This window comes from Odocoileus virginianus, chromosome 2 (genome assembly GCF_023699985.2).
Source record: "Odocoileus virginianus isolate 20LAN1187 ecotype Illinois chromosome 2, Ovbor_1.2, whole genome shotgun sequence".
Classification (NCBI taxonomy): domain Eukaryota; kingdom Metazoa; phylum Chordata; class Mammalia; order Artiodactyla; family Cervidae; genus Odocoileus; species Odocoileus virginianus.
In genome coordinates, this window is record NC_069675.1 from 14,337,730 (window position 1) to 14,355,019 (window position 17,290).

At 41.8% G+C, this 17,290-nt stretch overlaps 1 protein-coding gene across 5 annotated transcripts in view; it reads right to left on the reverse strand.

The window, feature by feature from the left end:
* The window catches only part of MEMO1 (mediator of cell motility 1), a 114,916-nt gene extending 104,568 nt beyond the window's left edge, over window positions 1–10,348 (reverse strand). For 4 of the 5 annotated variants that reach the window (XR_011491180.1, XM_070476541.1, XM_070476530.1 and 1 more), the window contains exon 1: window positions 9,547–9,618. Coding sequence is in view for 4 of the 5 variants with exons in the window: in XM_070476541.1 (XP_070332642.1) it covers window positions 9,547–9,607 (61 nt within the window). In the remaining variant the exon portion in view is untranslated. Of the gene's footprint in view, window positions 1–9,546; window positions 9,625–10,329 lie in introns of those variants that run through there. The other variant, XM_070476523.1, reaches the window with a different exon arrangement.
* Between the last annotated feature and the right edge of the window lie 6,942 nt (window positions 10,349–17,290).

A 17,290-nucleotide genomic window follows, 5' to 3' on the forward strand; every position in this document is an offset into this window, starting at 1 on the left:
TACTCCTCTCAGGAATGGACAGACAAAAAAGGAAAATCAACAGGAATGTGAGAAGATTTAAATACAACAACCTAACTTAACCTAATTAATATTTAGAGCGCATTCTACCCCATAACTACAGAAAACATACATTATTTTCAAACAAACACAGAACACTCACCAAGACAGACCATGTAATGAGCCATAAAACAAGTCCATTGTTAGATGTCTGAGCCCAAGGGAGAAAAACAGATGCATCATTTCCTAAACTTATCTGACCATAAACCCTTTCTGCAAAGGCATCTCCAAGGACTATTGTTTCTCAGAACACTTTGGGAAAACCTAGTCCATTCATTTTCAATGTCTCCCCCTAAGTCTCCTCCTAACTGTGACTAATAAGAGAGTCAATAAATAACATACTTTCCTTGACTACCAAGCCACGATTAGTTAACACTTTGTTGCTAACCACTTTGTTAGTTAACAACTTTGTTGTTCAGTAGCTCAGTCGTGTCCACTCTTTGCAACCCCATGGACTGCTACTTGCCAGGTTTCCCTGTCCCTCACTATTTCCCGGAGTTTGCTCAAACTCATGTCCATGGAGTCAGTGATGCCATCCAACCATCTCCTCCTCCGTTGTCCCTTTCTCCTCCTGCCTTAATCTTTCCCAGCATCAGGGTCTTTTCCAATGAGTCGGCTCTTTCCATCAGGTGGCCAGAGTACTGGAGTTTCAACATCAGTCCTTCCAATGAACACTCAGGGTTGATTTCCTTTAGGACTGACTGATTTGATCTCCGTGCAGTCCAAGGGGCTCTCAAGAATCTTCTCCAGCACCACAGTTTGAAGGCATCAATCCTTCGGTGCTCACCCTTTCTTACTGTCCAGCTTTCACACCCATACACGGAGTACATCATGAAGCACATGCAAAGGTCCTAAGGCAGGTGTAAGCTTGACATATCTGGGGAACAGGAAGGGGGCCTGAATGGCTGGAACAGCATAAGGTAAACAACAAGCAATACAAGATAAAATGAGAAAGTTGAGCAGAGGTCAAAGCATATAAAACCTTCTAAGTCTTGGCAAGGATTTTTAAGTATGATTTTAAATATTAATATGATAGGATTTTTAGAAAAGAATATTATCTTATTTACATTTTAAAACGATCTCTCGGGCTGTTGTGTAAAGAATAGAATGGGAACTAGGCAACAAGTTAGGAAGCTCTGGGAGCAGGGTAAGAGATGGCTAAGACCAGAGTTGCTTAAACCAGATTAAATGTGCTTGTCTAAGAAAAAAACTATATAAATTGTGTTGAGATGCCTTAAAGCATTTTCCCTATTTGGCTCCCAGGACACCTCCTCCTCACCAGAAGCTTCATCTATCTTCCTTACATGATAACCCTTACCTCCTCAACCTCTTCAAGTGGCGAGTGTTCTAAGGCTCACTCACAAACCTCTTTTTTTCTGACCACATTGATTCCTACAGTGATCTCATCCAGACACTTGGCTTCAAATATTATCTGCATGCATGCTCACATGCTCAGTCGTGTTCAACCCTTTGCAACCCCATCGATTGTAGCCGGCCAGGCTTCTCTGCCCACGGAACTTTCCAGGCAAGAATACTAGAGTGGGTTGCCATTTCCTCCTCCACCGGATCTTCTCAACCCAGGGACTGAACCCATGTTCCCGCCAACTCCTGCATTACTAGGCAAATTCTTTACTGCTGAGCCACTTAACATGATGATAATTCCCAATCTAATATCTCCACACTAGGCGTCTCCCCTCCACTCCAGAGTCACATATTCACTTAACTATAAAGTAAACATCTCAAACTTAACAGACCAAAATTAAGCTTCTAACCTTCCCCCTCCAAACCTGTTTCTCTTCCTTATCTCAGATAACAGAAACTCCATTATTGCAATCTCAGAGATAAACCTTAGAGCTATCCATGACTCTTCTCTGCCTCTCTTCTCTCACTTTGAGTATGTCAGCAAATCCTCTGGACTCTACCGTCAAAATATATCCAATAATCAACTGCTTCTTATTCACCTTCACAGCTATTACTCAGTCCATCACCATCGGTGAGATGGAGGCTACTTTCCTCTTCAGTGTTGGTGCAGGCCTTGCCACTGCTTTCCCCATGCCCCAACTCTAGCTACTCTTAACATGGCAGCCAAGCAGTTCGAGTGAGTCCAAATTAGACCCTGTCACCAACTGCTCAAAACTTTCCAGTGGCACTCTCACTCCAGTCCTCACCCTGGCCCTCCAGACCTAATGCCATCTGACCACACACCTTTGTGCCTCTACTCCAGCTATCTTATTCCTCTCTTAACCTCATATCAAACCACCCCCTGTCACTTCATTCTGGTTGCAATGACCTTCCTGCATTCCTCAAATACTCCAGGCCTGCTCTAGCCACAGTACCTTAGAACTTGCTGTACCTCTGACCTGAAATTATATACAATGCAAGGCTTGTTCTTTCACCTACTTCATCTTCACTCAAATGTAGGTCCAGTGAAGTCAACCCTTTCCTTGCCATTTAAAATTTCTCCCATTCCTTAACATTCTTCATGCATCAGCTCTGCTTTATTTGCTTTGTAATTCTCCAAAGCACTTTCCTCTATCTAACATGCTTTATGTTTTACTTACCTTATTTATAACCTGTCTCCAACTAGAATATAAACTCTATAGAGATTCTGTCTGTTTCATTTTCCACTATGCACCTAGTCCCTAGAGTACCTTTCAGACAGAATTGAGTTTGTCCAATACTGACAAATATGTTAAATAAAGCCTCTACAGAAGTGTCAAGTTTTGTTAGGCCCAAATTCAAATCCTAGATTTGATTAATCCTAGGTTAATTAAACTCTACCAATTCTTTTGTCAGTTTTTATACCATATCAATAATATTCAATATTCATAAGTGTTTTTACTCATGCTTTTATTTTATAATATATTTACCTGACAATTATAGAGGTGTTTACTGATTCCAAATAGCTCAACTTCTTACTTACTCTAGCATTACTATAATTAGAAAGAATACTAGGCTTCAGCTAGAAGTCCTAGGTTCAAATTCTAGCTCTACCACTTAACAGTAGATGACTCAGGCAACTTAGTTTCCTTCAAGTCTTAGTTTCTCATGAATAAAATAGCAAAGTGGGGGTGGATCAAAGACCCGCCCACCCTACCTGTCCTACACCTAATCATTATTGTGAACATAAAAAATGTATGAGACAATGCTTTACAAACCATAAATGATACATAAGTGCCAGTTAAATGCAAATATTGTAGTGTAAGAAAAACCGACTGCAACAGAAAAGCTCAGTGTTTGGGAAAGCATACCTCCTCGCTCCTAGTTTCGGGGTCAGACTGGCTCTTCCACTTACTTTCTATGCCTTAAAACAACTTAAACGAGTTTCTCAAACTCTCTGAGTCATGGTTTCCACATCCATAAATGCAGATAATACCAAACTTGTAGCAGCCTTTTGAAGATTAGAGGTTACATACACATATATGTAAATGCAACTACAGAATACATTTAACAAATGACATCTTTACTTGGTGTCTTGATTTTCTTTAAAATGGACAAAAACCCAAAAGTAGATAATATAAACTACACTATGGAGGTAGGGAGATTTTTGACTTGGAACCTGCACGTGAAAGGACAATGGAGAAAGTGAGAGGTAGTTAAGCAATAATCTCAACAGTTTACCTAAGAAATTTGTTCTCTTTCTTGCCCTTCTCCAAGATAAAATAACAGGATGACGAACAAAGAAAGACCATCATACAGAAAAACCATATTAATAATATAAAAAATCTCATTTCAAAATGAAATACTATATAGTATTTTCTTTTCAAAGGAGAATATATTTGTTTCTCACACACCAAGATATATTTTGACACTCTAGAACTCAAGATACAAGCAATAAAAAAAGGTTGTGGTTTTCCAACAATAGACCCCTGATATAATTCTATTAAATATATTCCTGAAATATGACAGAAAGAATTAAAACAACTTAAAAAAGCAAACTGCTATTAAGATATATCAAACAAACATTTCAAGAATGCTTTATGAAATCATTAGATGCTGATATATTTCCTTACTTCTATGACACTAGTGATTATAAGCTATAACAACCAATTTCCAGGGGGGAAATACTCCCACATTATATATACACTTAAGATATAAAATATACCAATTTCAGAAAACACTAAAATGTAATAGATCCCTCAGAGATGTTGAAAATGTTCTATTCCTTGAGCTAGGGGATAGTTACAGAGTATGTTATACTTCTGGATATTTCTGGATATTCATCAAAGTATACCCCCATTTTGCACACTCATTTATACTTTTTCTTTATTTTTTTTATACTTTTTCTATATGTACATTTCAAAATAAATCTCTGTAACCTACCAAAACCATACAGATACAGCTATCAAGCAGATGAATTACTGATCTTACTAAGAAAGGTGAAAAGAAAGCTTTTAAAAGAAAACATAGGAAAGTTAATTTCATGACACTAAGGTAGGTAGAGATTTCATAAATGGAAACAAAAGAACACTAACCAATTGTTAACCAGACTTCTTTAAAATGAAGAACTTTAGGGTCACAAAGACAGTAAGATCCTGAAAAAGCTACAGAATAGAAGATATCTGCAATACTCCTATCTAAAAAGACTATATCCAAAATACATAAAGAACTACATCAATATGGAAAAAGTAAATACCTTAGTAGAAAAAGGGCAAAAGACTTAACAGACACTTCACAAAAGCAGAAGTTCAAATGGCTAATAAACATGGGGTCCCTAATAAAAAAAAGATGCTCAATGTCAACAGTCATCAGGAAAATAAAAACTACAATCAATGTCACTATACACCCTTCCAGACATAACTAAAAATAAAAATACCAAGTGTTGGCAAAGATGTGGAACAACTGGAACTCTCTCACACACTGCTGAGGGGAGTATAAGTTTATGAAACCACTTGGCAGAACTTCAGCAAAATCTACTAAAAATGAATATATCATAGCCATAACTATGACCTAATAATTCCACTTAAGGTATATACCCAACAAAAATGCATATATGTGTTCATCAGGAAATAAGAGTACAAAAATTTTCAAAGTGGCAAAACTGTATGTAAATGTCCATCAACAGTAGAATGGAAAAACTGTGGTTTACTCATAGAGCAAACAAACCACAGTAAAACATGAATTAATCTCATAAACATAATGTTGAACAAAAGAAGCTCAAACAATATATATTACACGATTCCTTTAACACAGAGTTCAAGAACAGACAAAACTTCCCTGTGGCATTAGAATACAAGGAACGCGGTGCAAGGTGAGACTTCCAGTACTGATACTGGCCGAGCTGGCTGCTACTTACAATGATATGCCTGTTTTGTGAAACTTCAACTAGCTGTACACTTCTATGTATGTCATATTTCTTTAAAAATTTTATATTAAATACAGTCCCCCCAACTAGTGAATCAAGATTTCTAATCCTCTTCTACCAAGATTCTTCACCTACACCATGCTCAAAGACTTAACTAGCAATGGTCCTGTATCACGCCCAATGCTCCTAGAGATTCAGACATCAATATCTTTGTCCAAGTCTCCTATGTGACAAGTACTTTAATGTTCACTTGTTCAGATACTTAGTGAATATCTACTAAGTTGTACAAAACCAGAGCTGAGAACTTAGGGTATTAAAAAAATTAGTAGAAAATGATCCCTGGTTTCTAGTTCATAATCTTACAAAAGACCACACACACAGATAACAAGGTAAAAGTGTAGAGATAAACAGAGCAACACAAAGGAACATCAAAAACAGACAGTGGGAGGAAAGGCATCAGGGTAGGCTTCTAAGAGATGCTAACATCTGAGTCCTTAAAACATTAGAAGTTATCCTGGTGAGGTGCATTCCAACAGAGGAAACAGCTTGAATGAAAACACAGTGATAAGAAACAGCATAGTGTGTTTAAAGAAACAATGAACAGCTGTTAGACATTGCTTAAGAGTAGTAAAAGGGAGAACTAGGATGGGATTGGGGGAAGTGGCAAGAGATAGAAAGATGCCAAGTCATGAAAGGACTTAGACCTTATCCAACAGGCAAGATGGGCCAGTAAGGTTTATGCAAAGAAATTATGTGGTCAGAGAGATTATCCAGGGAGCAATGCAGAACATAGACCTAAGGGGAATCAAGCTGGCAGAAAGAACGGCAGTTAGGAGAGAGTTATAACTGTCCAGACAGAAGATAAGGGAGGGCCTGAAACAATCAAATGAAAGATACAACACACCCAGAAACAAATACAGAGTACAGTCATCATGCTGCTGATCAAGAGGTCACATTGAGAACCACTAACATACACTATGTGTCAATGATTTTTTTTCTGTAGGCCAGTAAATAGTAAAAACTTTATGCTTTACAAGCCACATACAGTCTCTACTGCACTTCTTGGTTTTGTTTTTTTAAACCCTTTAAAAATTAAAAACCATACTTCACCAGTGGACTTTACCAAAAAATAAAAAAAAAAAAAAGGTCACAGGCTGGATTTGGACTGCAGGCACTGTGAGTTTGCTGATCCCTGCTGTACATCAGTAAAGAAGCGAGGATTAATCGTCCTATGAGATTAATTTTCCTAAAATGTTTCTTGTGTATCAGTCCCCTACTCAGAAACTTCTGCACTGGTCCTGACTGCCCATTGCGTAAGTGAAAATCCCTATGAATGCGTAGGCACCTACACCCTAGCTTCAACCAGGTCCCCGAACCACACCCGTGTTAGAAGCGTCCATTCTTATCAAACTGACCTACTTATACTCACCTGCCTCTGTATCTTTGTGGTGTTCCCCAATGTACTTTCCCCTTTCCAAAGCTACCCAAACACCCTTCCTTCCAAGCATAATTCAATCTTTGAAGTGATTCCACCCTCCTCCTAGCCCCTAGAAGCACTGCTTCAATTTATCTGATATTTACTTGCTGTCTTGAGTTACTACTTACTTCAAATTATCTTCCTGGAGGGCAGGGAATACTTGATATGTCTATCAGTGGATCTAGCATATAGCAAGGTGTAAATTAAAATGAAGATGTGTGTTATATATACAAAATACATATATGTATGTACACACTTTTTTTCCTGAACTAGCTATATAAATGAAGCATATTTTATTTATCTCTTTTATCAATAATTAAACACTTTAATTCTACAGACACAATCATTTGAATGCTGTAGGAACTACAGAATGACAATCCAAAAGCACATGCCTCCTATTATATGCTTTTAAGGCTAGTTTAAGGGAACAACAATAACACAAGTAAAATTTTTCCAATGGTCAGTGTTACCAATCGAGGTACACTGGGGTCTAGGGATCAATAAATTAAGTCAAAATTTACTTAGATATATTTTTAATCATTGTTAAAACATGCAATCAGCTTTTAAAACTAAATTGCTTTAAATTCACCCTTAATTATTACTTAAGTCACACACACACAAGCGACACATGGTCTGAATTTTTTTTAACAATAAACTTCTCCATGACAACTCACATTACCAAAATGACATTGATTTCATTCAGAATTGAGGGAAATAAGAATATAGTTTAAAAAAAATTTTTAAGTTGCCCATTTTAGTTCACTATTGATAGTTTTAAAAACACAATGTCTTGAGCTAGAGTAAAGAATTCTTACATTAAGAAGATTATTGAAGGAGTCTTTTCAAGTCTGCAGTGTGAACTATGCCTTATTTTACTATGAAAAGAATGTTCAAGAACATATAAAAATTGCTCTGGAATCATTTGCCCACATTTCAATGCAAACTACAAAAGAAGTTTAAAACATTTTTGAAAGGTATAGAAGACAAAATAACCAAAAGATGGTCATGAAAGTGAAAACTGAGACTCTGTAGTGCTTCAGAATACACTGAAGAAAAAACGTTCAGTGACTTACAACCCTGAAAATACTATTATTCATTGATAAATGTAATAGTAATAGTGCCGTGATTGGAGGGCAAACCCAGGAGCCAGTGACTCCCATTCCTGTTCTGCCACTGGTCTGTACAGAATCATGGGCACATCTGCATAAACTGAACAAGAAAAGCTTCGCTGACATTCTAGGTTGTGAGACCTGATGAAATATTTATGAAGTACTTTGGGACCATGAGGGAAGCCACTGTAACCATGAAAAGTCATCTGCTTAATGCAAAACTATAGCTACCTGTTAGGCCTGCAAATCCTTTGTGTCTTCTTAACACAGGAAATTTTCAGTGAGTCAGTAAAGTGCATGCATTTAATGAGAGAGCTTAGCAACCTCAGAGAAATGAATTATCTTGCAAATCTTTGTCTTCTCACAAACCATGTCACTGTCCAACCCAACTATTTGCAAAGGAGAACATGATCTGCCTCACATTAAAGAGCTGGGTCTCCTTATTGATAAGCCAATACCAAATGACTGAAAATTCAGGAATCACAATGGAACTTTGTCAACTTAACAGAAATGTGACTCCAGAAAGTAATCCCCCAAAACAGTCGTTCCAACCACAGCTTTACTAAAGGGAAAGTCCCTACACTCTCTTACATAAAGAGCTCTAAAATGTTTTTGGACAGAGTCAACAGAAGATTAAATTCACTCAAAATCTGACCCACCGCGTTCGCTATTTCCAGCACCTGCTCGGTGTTGAGGCTTGAGGCTGTTCAGGAAAGGCGCTGATGCCATCTCCAGCTGCCCCTTTCGTGAATGACAGTAACAATGAAAACACTGACAAAAGAGCTGGGAGGCCACCCCGAGCCCCTGCTCACCAGTACTCCTAGTCTACCCCCAACGGGCTGAGCTGCAAATCCCAGGAAAGGGCCTCCTCTCCCAGGTCTCCCAAGCCCAGACCTTGCCTCCAGTCTGGCAAGTGAAAAAGTACTACCCTCGACTCCTCTCAAGACGGCAAAGCACCTCAAGAGGTGCGGGGAAATGCGGCCTCCCGTTCTGAACAGTCGGGGGAGGAGGGGTGGAGAGGGCGAAGGCTGCCTGGCAGGAGGCGGGCGAGCAGAGCCCGGGAGCGCCCGGGAGGCTGAGAACTCCCCGGGTCGCGCGGGCGCCGTTCGGGGAGGAGAGGAGAGGAGACGGGAGGGGAGGGGTGGGGAGAGGAGGAAGGCGCGTCCCTCCCGCGGCCGGAGGGTCGCGCGGAGGAAGCGGGGTTCGGACGCCGGGTGAACGGTCCTCCCCAGGGCGGCTGCGGCCGGCCACCCGCTTCCCGGGAACCGGAGGAGGCTCGGTCGGGTAGCACATTCTTTACCCAAGCCGGGTCCCGAGGGAGGGCGCAGGCTGCCGAGGAGGCAACTCTCCCTCTCGCCCAACTCCCGGCAGAGCGTGAGGGTGGCCGGCCCCGGGCTGCCCGGCAGGATGCCGCCCGGGTGGGGGAGGCGGCGAGGCCGGCCTCCGGCCCGCTCCCTCCCCACGCGGTCCGCGGCCGGCGGCCGTCCGCGCCCTCGTCCCTCCCGCCGCCGCGCGGGGCCGGGCCGCCGACCTCGGCCGGCCGGGCGCCGGGCCAGGCGGCGGCAGCGGCGGGCGGGCCGGCCGGCCTGGGGCCCTACCTGAGGCTGTGTACCAGCTCCCGGCGTGACTGGCTTCCCGGCAGACCACTCGGTTGGACATCTTGGTGCCTGTGCCGCCTATGGTGCACGAGGATGAATGAGGAGGCGGCGGCGGCGGCGGCGGCGGCAGGAGCGGCTCCGCGAGGGGACGAGACACCGCGGGCCCAGCCCAGGAGGAGGCGGCAGCGGGGAGGGGATCGGCCCGGCCCAGGAGGAGGAGGAAGAGGAGGAGGCGGCGGCCCCGGAGGAGGAGGAGGAGGAGATGGCAGCCGGGGCGGTGGCGGCGGCGGCGGCAACAATCACCACAAACTCGGGCGGCCGCCGGAAGACGGGGCCCGCGGCGGCCTCACGCCGAAGCTCGGAAAGCCGTGGCCCCGGCCCCCGGAGTCGCCGCTGCTCCCCAGCCGGGGCTGGTTCCGCCGAGCCGCCCCCACGGCCCCCTCCCTTCCCGGTCGGCCTCCCAGAGCCACCGCCGGTGACCCCACCCCCGTGACTCCACGCCCGCCCCCTCCCCCCACCCCCAGCGGGACTCCCCGCACCCACCCCCACCCCCGGCCGGGCCCTCCTGCCCGCCCGGCTGCCGGCCCGCCGGCCCCGCCCCGCCCCGCTCCTCCTCCGGCCGCGCGGCGAGGTTAACGGCGGACACCGGACAGGCCAGACGGCATCTGGGGTCGGGCGGCCCCACGAGGAAGCAGCGGCGGCTGCGGCTCTGCGCACACAAAAGCCCAGGGCCGGGGCCTGAACCGGGGAAGGCAGCCTCGAGCAGAGCCAACGCTTCCTTACTCGCCACTCTAACGGGTCCTGCCCACTGAGCATGCCCAGCAGCCGCTGCCAGGCCCGCCGAGGAATCTCACCGTGCGCGCTCCGCTCTCCGGGGTTTAGCGGCAGCAGAGGCGGGGAGGGGGAGGGCGCGGGGAGCAGGACGCAGCCGCAGGGCAAGCCCCCTCCCCCAACCAACTTCCTTAAACCGGGAGCACCGGGGGCTCTACGGTGCAGCTTTCCACGTGGAAAGTCCCCTGTCTTCCCCGCCACACGCAGGAACCCTTAGTGGGTGCTCACCCCCTAAGGTTTCATTCCTAGGCACGCAAGCCTGTGGCCACGTTGGGAAATTCATTTGTAGAAGCAGGTGTGCCTGTGGTGCGGCAAATGCTTTTACTTCACCGGGCCACCCTTACCACCTAATCGTGGTATTTGTCTTGTTTCGATTTATGTTTATGTAAGTGCATATCTTAACTCTGTACCTGGGCTACAATGTGACATAGCTAGCCTCAGTTATTCTCATCTATAAAATGGGCATAACAATACTCGAGGTGTGTCCCTAGGGTTATGAGTTAATAAATATAAAGAGCCTAATAGATGGCCTTCTCTTATAGCTCAGTTGGTAAAGACTTTGCCTGCAGTGCAGGAGACCAGGGTTTGATTCCTGGGTTGGGAGGATCCCCTGGAGAAGGAAATGGTACCCCACTCCAGTAATCTTGACTGGAGAACCCCATGGACAGAGGAGCCTGGCAGGCTACAGTCCATGGGGTTGCAAGAGTCGGACACGACTTAGCGACTAACCCCCCAAACATTATTTCTAACCCTCAATTATCTTTTAAATCCCACCGCAAGTGTCAGAAACAATTACATTAAAATTATATAATAATCACAGTAAAGTAGAATATCTTGGACCTCCAAGAAAATGTTATGGAGTAGACCATTCCAAAACTAGGAAGAGAGTAAGAGCAAATTGCATGCCTTCAAAGATAGACTTGGCATTAAAACTATAACATTGTTATATCTGAAATTCACACTAAACAGATCCGTGTAGAGGCCAAAGCAAACGACTGTGCTTAATTTTCAAGTTTTCCTAGTGTCATAGTAATAGAATTTTTTTTTTCCAGGTACTACACTTTCTATTCTCACCTTTTCGACTTTAAGTTCCATGGATCTTGCTTGAGATCCCAGTCCTGGTCAATTACTGGAACATCTCTGACTTTCACACCTTTGTATACACTTTTTAAGCTGCAAAAAAGAAAAAGGAAAAAAACCTCCACTCTATATAGTTCTGTATTCAATTTTTAACCCTCTCACTTCACTGCTAACCTGCTCAAATATTGGAGGGTGGGGGTACACATACTAAGTAATCAATCTAGGGATAACAGAAAAAGGAGGGCTGAAGCTGATTCCCTGGTACTCTCTGAAGTGACAAAACTCGGTGATAACTGATGAAATTGTAAACACTTCACTGTAAATTCCAAGAAAAGGAAATAGTTGATATGGTTTATATGGTGTGAGAACATTGATTGCTCTGTCACTCATCAGCTGTGTGATTATGGATATCTAGTAATTTAACCTTTTCAACCCTGTTGTCTCATCTCTGAAATGCAAACAGCAGTCATATTTAACTGCCTGTGAGAATCACTAAGTAAGGCACCTGAAAACAACTTATAAACTGTTCTTTGTAAATGTTTGTGTTCTCATTATCCTCTGCTCCTAGCAACAATCCTAGGTCTCGTTCCAAGCTAGTAATCTAATCTAAAATTAAGCATCCTCCCTATTAAAATGCTCAGTTGGAGGCTTCTTTCCTCAAAGGATTTTTCTTACTGATCAAACTCAGGAAAGACCACAATGCCAAGTGAAGTCAAAGGTTAGAGGATCTTCTATTATCTCTAGAATGCTCAATATATCCCATCATTACTCCTCTTGTCCATCTTATTCTGGCTACTTTATTCAAGGATAAACTCTTGAAAGACCCCAACCCCTAAATTAAGGAAGATCCATATAATGGAAAATACTTGATATCCTAGAAGCCTGTTTGGCAATACTGTACACTTCATATTAACAATTCCATTATATCCACCAAGGATTTGGGTTTGACACTCCATAAACATCATCCAAAGTAAAGGGCAAGGAGGAAATCTTCATTAATAGTCTTCATGAAGCACAGACTTCAACAAATAAAGACACCTAGAGCCCAACATTAATAACTATCTTCTGAAATAGCATGTCAGAGAGTCACTGCATCAGTCTGTACTAACAAGTAGAAACAAACACAGTACCTGTCAATGATACTTGTTAATTTAGGATATATCCATATGTATGCACCCTTTAAAAACAATAAGGTGGTCTTATATACTGGTATGGAAAGAGCGTCAAAAGAAATGCAAAAAGCAAATTGCAGAACAATGTGTAAGGTTATGATATCATTTGTGTAAAACCAAACACTTCTCACACACTTGCATATAAGTGGGATACTTCTAGAAGGATACAACAAACTGCTAAAAGTCAGTGTACATCTTTGTGTATCTTTTGAACTTTGTGCCACATATGTATACTACCTATACCCCAAAAGTAATTTATTAGGCTTGATTTTTGGAGCTTATATGGCAGTATTAAACTGACCATTTTTAAATCTTATACACAACTGGGCTTCCCTTGTGGCTCAGCTGGTAAGGAATCCGCCTGCAGTGCAGGAGACCTGGGTTCGATCCCTGGGTTGGGAAGATCCCCTGGAGAAGAGAAAAGCTACTCATTTCAGTATTCTAACCTAGAGAATTCCATGAACTGTATAGTCCATGGGATTGCAAAGAGTCAGACAGGACTGAGCGACTTTCACTTTCACTTTGTACACAACTGCTATGTTGAGGAGCCCTCTAATTACTGAAGTTCTTTACCAGAAAAATATTCTAGAATTCCACAGGGTTTTGAAAAACTGAAGCTTGAGAGAAGAGTTGAGCATAAGGATGCTCTTTTAATTTCAGTTAACACTATAACCTAGTATCAGTTGACTTAGCCCTTTTCTTCTTTAGAAACCATTCTTCATAAGGAATATTTACTAAACCCTTACTATGTACCTGACACTAGGCTAAATCTTTACATATTAAATGATTCCCAGAAGATGAAAACTTGTTCATTTCCAATTTTTTGGAGTAAATTTTGTACATAGAGTTTTCTGCAAATTTGTTAATTATTTAGGATTAACAAATTAAACAGAGAAATTAAACTGAGGCAAAAGATTTAAAGTGTCTAAAGGCTGATGAGTTTTCCTATAAAGAAAATTCTTATTCATTACTGACTGCCCCCTTTAGCTCCGGTGATCTATTTCCCTAGATCACCTACTTTAAATCCAGAGATTTTAAGCAAGCGGATTGTCAGAAGTAGTCATTTACACCATCCATCTTTTTCCCCTTGTTGTTATAGTTAGACATATGTATCAGGCCTATTTGTTAATACCTTTTTGGAATGCAGTCCAGGAACATACCTGGCTACAATATTTAATGCAGTTCCTACAACCATTCTATCATGTTGCTAATGGGAGGTTATCAATCTTAAAATCTCCTATGGTGTATGTGTGCGCTCAGTTGTGTCTGAGTCTTTGTGACCCCTTGGACTGTAGCCCACCAGGCTCCTCTGTCCATGGGATTTCCCAGGCAAGAATACTGGAGTGGGTTGCCAGTTCCTACTCCAGGGGATCTTCCTGACCCAGGGATTGAATCTGTGTCACCTGTGTCCCCTGCATTACATTTGGCTTCTTGACCCACTGAGCCACCTGGAAAGCCCAAAATCTCCTATACCTTTTCCTAAATGAGATTTATTTAAACAAAGGTTCAATATTCTCCCCATAGGCTCATCAGAATTAGGAAGACAGTTTAGTTTCCTTCTATTAAAACTTTTATTTTTTGGTCCCACCACGTGGGAATCTTAAATTCCCTGACCGGGATTAAACCTGTGCCCTTGGCAGTGAAAGCGTGGAGTCGTAACCATTAGACCAACAGGGAAGTCCCTGTTTTTCCAATTTAAGGTCTCTGTATCCTCTAGGAATCTATTCCTGATTTACTGTACTGGTCCTCTCACTTATCCACCTTTTTCAAGAAATTCACTCTATAGGATATAGTACTTTTACTCTATTATTGTAAAATTTGTTTCCTAAACATTATCTTCCTAATCAAAGGGTAGGAATTGTTTCTATAGTAAAATTGTCAGCTACACATGAAATACCTCCTCAAAGTGTAACAGAAGCTTGCTTAAGTGATTCCTATTTAACCAACTTACTGGAATAAAGCGATGTTCTCCATCTCCATAGAAAATACACTGAACCATGTCCACCACAAGCTGAATTCTTAAAGCTGGTAGATTACACCTAGGAAATTCACATTGTTGCAACTCTTCTCCCAGGTGTGTGCGCATCACTAACAAGGCTTAATCACGTTCTCCAACCTATTTATACCAGATGTACAAGGTACTGCCATTACATAATTTAATAAAATATTACATAAGCCAATGAAATAGAAATACATAATACAAAAGGTATTAGTACAAAAATTAGGTGAAATGCTTTGGACTCAATAAAAACAATTGTCAAATGAGAGGCAGATAAGATGACCAAAGGCAGGAGAAAGAACTCATGAAGGATCATTATACACTTAATGCCTTAAGGTGTTAAGATCTTATGTCTAAGATCTTACTCTACTTTCAAAAAACCTGAAACTGCATACATTATAGGAGTGGTGTGTGGAAGAAATACAGAATTCCAATCAAAGAACCCATACCCAGAGCAATGGCTGAAATCAAAAATATTACCAATAATAGATTAAGATTTTTAAAAAAAACTATCCAGTGTCTTTTATGATTCCTTATTATGATTCCTTTTAATCTATCAACCAGATTAGAGGGCTTCTATTGTACACACAAAGACAGACTGATATTTTTCCCAAGGAAAAATTTTAAGCACACCTGAGGGCAATACAGCATTAAGGGGGAGGGAGCCAATACAGCATTAAGCTTGGTTTGAATCTCTGCCCTGAACTTACTTCCCCTGTAACTTTAAGCAAGTTAATTCAATCTCACTTTTCTCATCTAAAAGTGAGTTATTAAACCTCCATCATAGGGTTTTGAGGATTAAATGACAATTCATGTATTTAGAATGGTGCTTGGCATATGGTACATGATAAGCAGGATGTGCACTGCCAGCAAAAGACACCCCTATTCTCAGCCCTTACTGAAAAAGGTATCAATTTTAAGATTGAATAATTTAAGCCCTATCTTGAAGATAACTCAATAGAACACTAAAATTAATGCAGTACTAGGCAGAGTACTGAATTACTTCTAAGTAGTCAGACACGACTAAGCGACTTCACTTTCACTTTTCACTTTCACTCATTGGGGAAGGAAATGGCAACCCACTCGTGTTCTTGCCTGGAGAATCCCAGGGACGGGGGAGCCTGGTGGGCTGATGTCCTTGGGGTCACACAGAGTCGGACACGACTGAAGTGACTTAGCAGCAGCAGCAGCAGTCGCTAACCAAAGGTGCTATGAGAATGCCTTAGAGTTTTTCCCAAATTGAGAAGCCCAGACTCTATCCCAGTTGCATCAGGCTCTCCAGGGTCCAGGCATGCATAGAGATATATAACAGATATAATTTCTATTTACACTTTTAATATATGTATGTATATATTTCTATATGAAAAGTTTCACAAGTGGCTCTGATGTGAATCGCTGATGGACTGTTAAAACTATATTTTAATAAAAGACTACCCAATTAGTACTTACTCAAATATGAAAATAACACTAAAAAAAAAGGTAGATTAACATATTAGTCAAATCACCAAAATAAATTTAGTGAAATTAATACTTGCAAAAACTATAAGCAGTGTATGAGTCCAGTATTTCCAGGTTTATCCCATTCAGACCTATCAACCCACATAGATACATCAAAACCATATCACCTCCCCAAGCATCACTCCTTTTTTGCTATATTAAAGAGAACTTTAGTAAGTTTATGCTGTATTAAAGAGAACTAGAAGACATACCATGTCAGCATTACATTTCTAACTCTGCCTTCACATGTTTAGCTTGGAGGCATGTCTCTAACGTGCTTCCAAAGCAGGGTTTCTCAACCTTAGCACTACTGACATTTTGAGCTGGACGATTTGGGGGTATGCATGGGACACCCAGGTTGTCTATGCATTAAGATATTTAGCAGCGTGCCTGGCAATTATCCACTAGATGCCAGTAGAATCTCACCTTACTCCAGTTATGACACCAAAATGTTTCTGGACATCCCCTAGTGTCCCTTGGGAAAGGAGGGGAGAAGGGTGCGAAATCACTCCCAGTTAAGAAACCAGAGCTCTAGTGAATGTTCTTCCTGCCTGGCTCTCTGCAGACAATTTTCTCTTTACTGAGCTAGCGCATTATCTCAATTTCTTCATACAGGACAAAGTGAGCAGACCTGAAAAAAAAAAAAGGACTAGCTTTTTAATTGCAAAAAGCAGCAGTATGTTAACTAGCCCAAGAATTTCTCACTTAGCTATCAGCAACACATTGGTAGAACTGCGTCTCAATGCCCATTCAAACACTTACCAGCTGTGTGGCCTTGAGCAAGTCACTTAACCTCTCCCAATCAGTTTCATCTGCAAAATCGGAATAGCAAGATCTACTACTTTGCAGAGTTGCTACATTAGAGATAATTTAAATAAAATAGTTCTGTCCCTAACACATAGTAGAACTATAATAAATGATATCTACTACTATATTAATAGCATAAAGGTTGATAGCACTGAAGGATATTGGACACCCTCTGCAGTACTTATAACAGCACTCCAAATTTATTGTGCATTAGAATCACCAATGATATTTGTTAAAAACTGAAAATGCCCAAATCCTATTCTCTGAGAGATCCAGGAACAACACTAGAAAAACTGGCTGAGAGTTTTCTATATTCGAATTGACTATGGTGTATTTTTCACACTGTTGTAAAACTCTG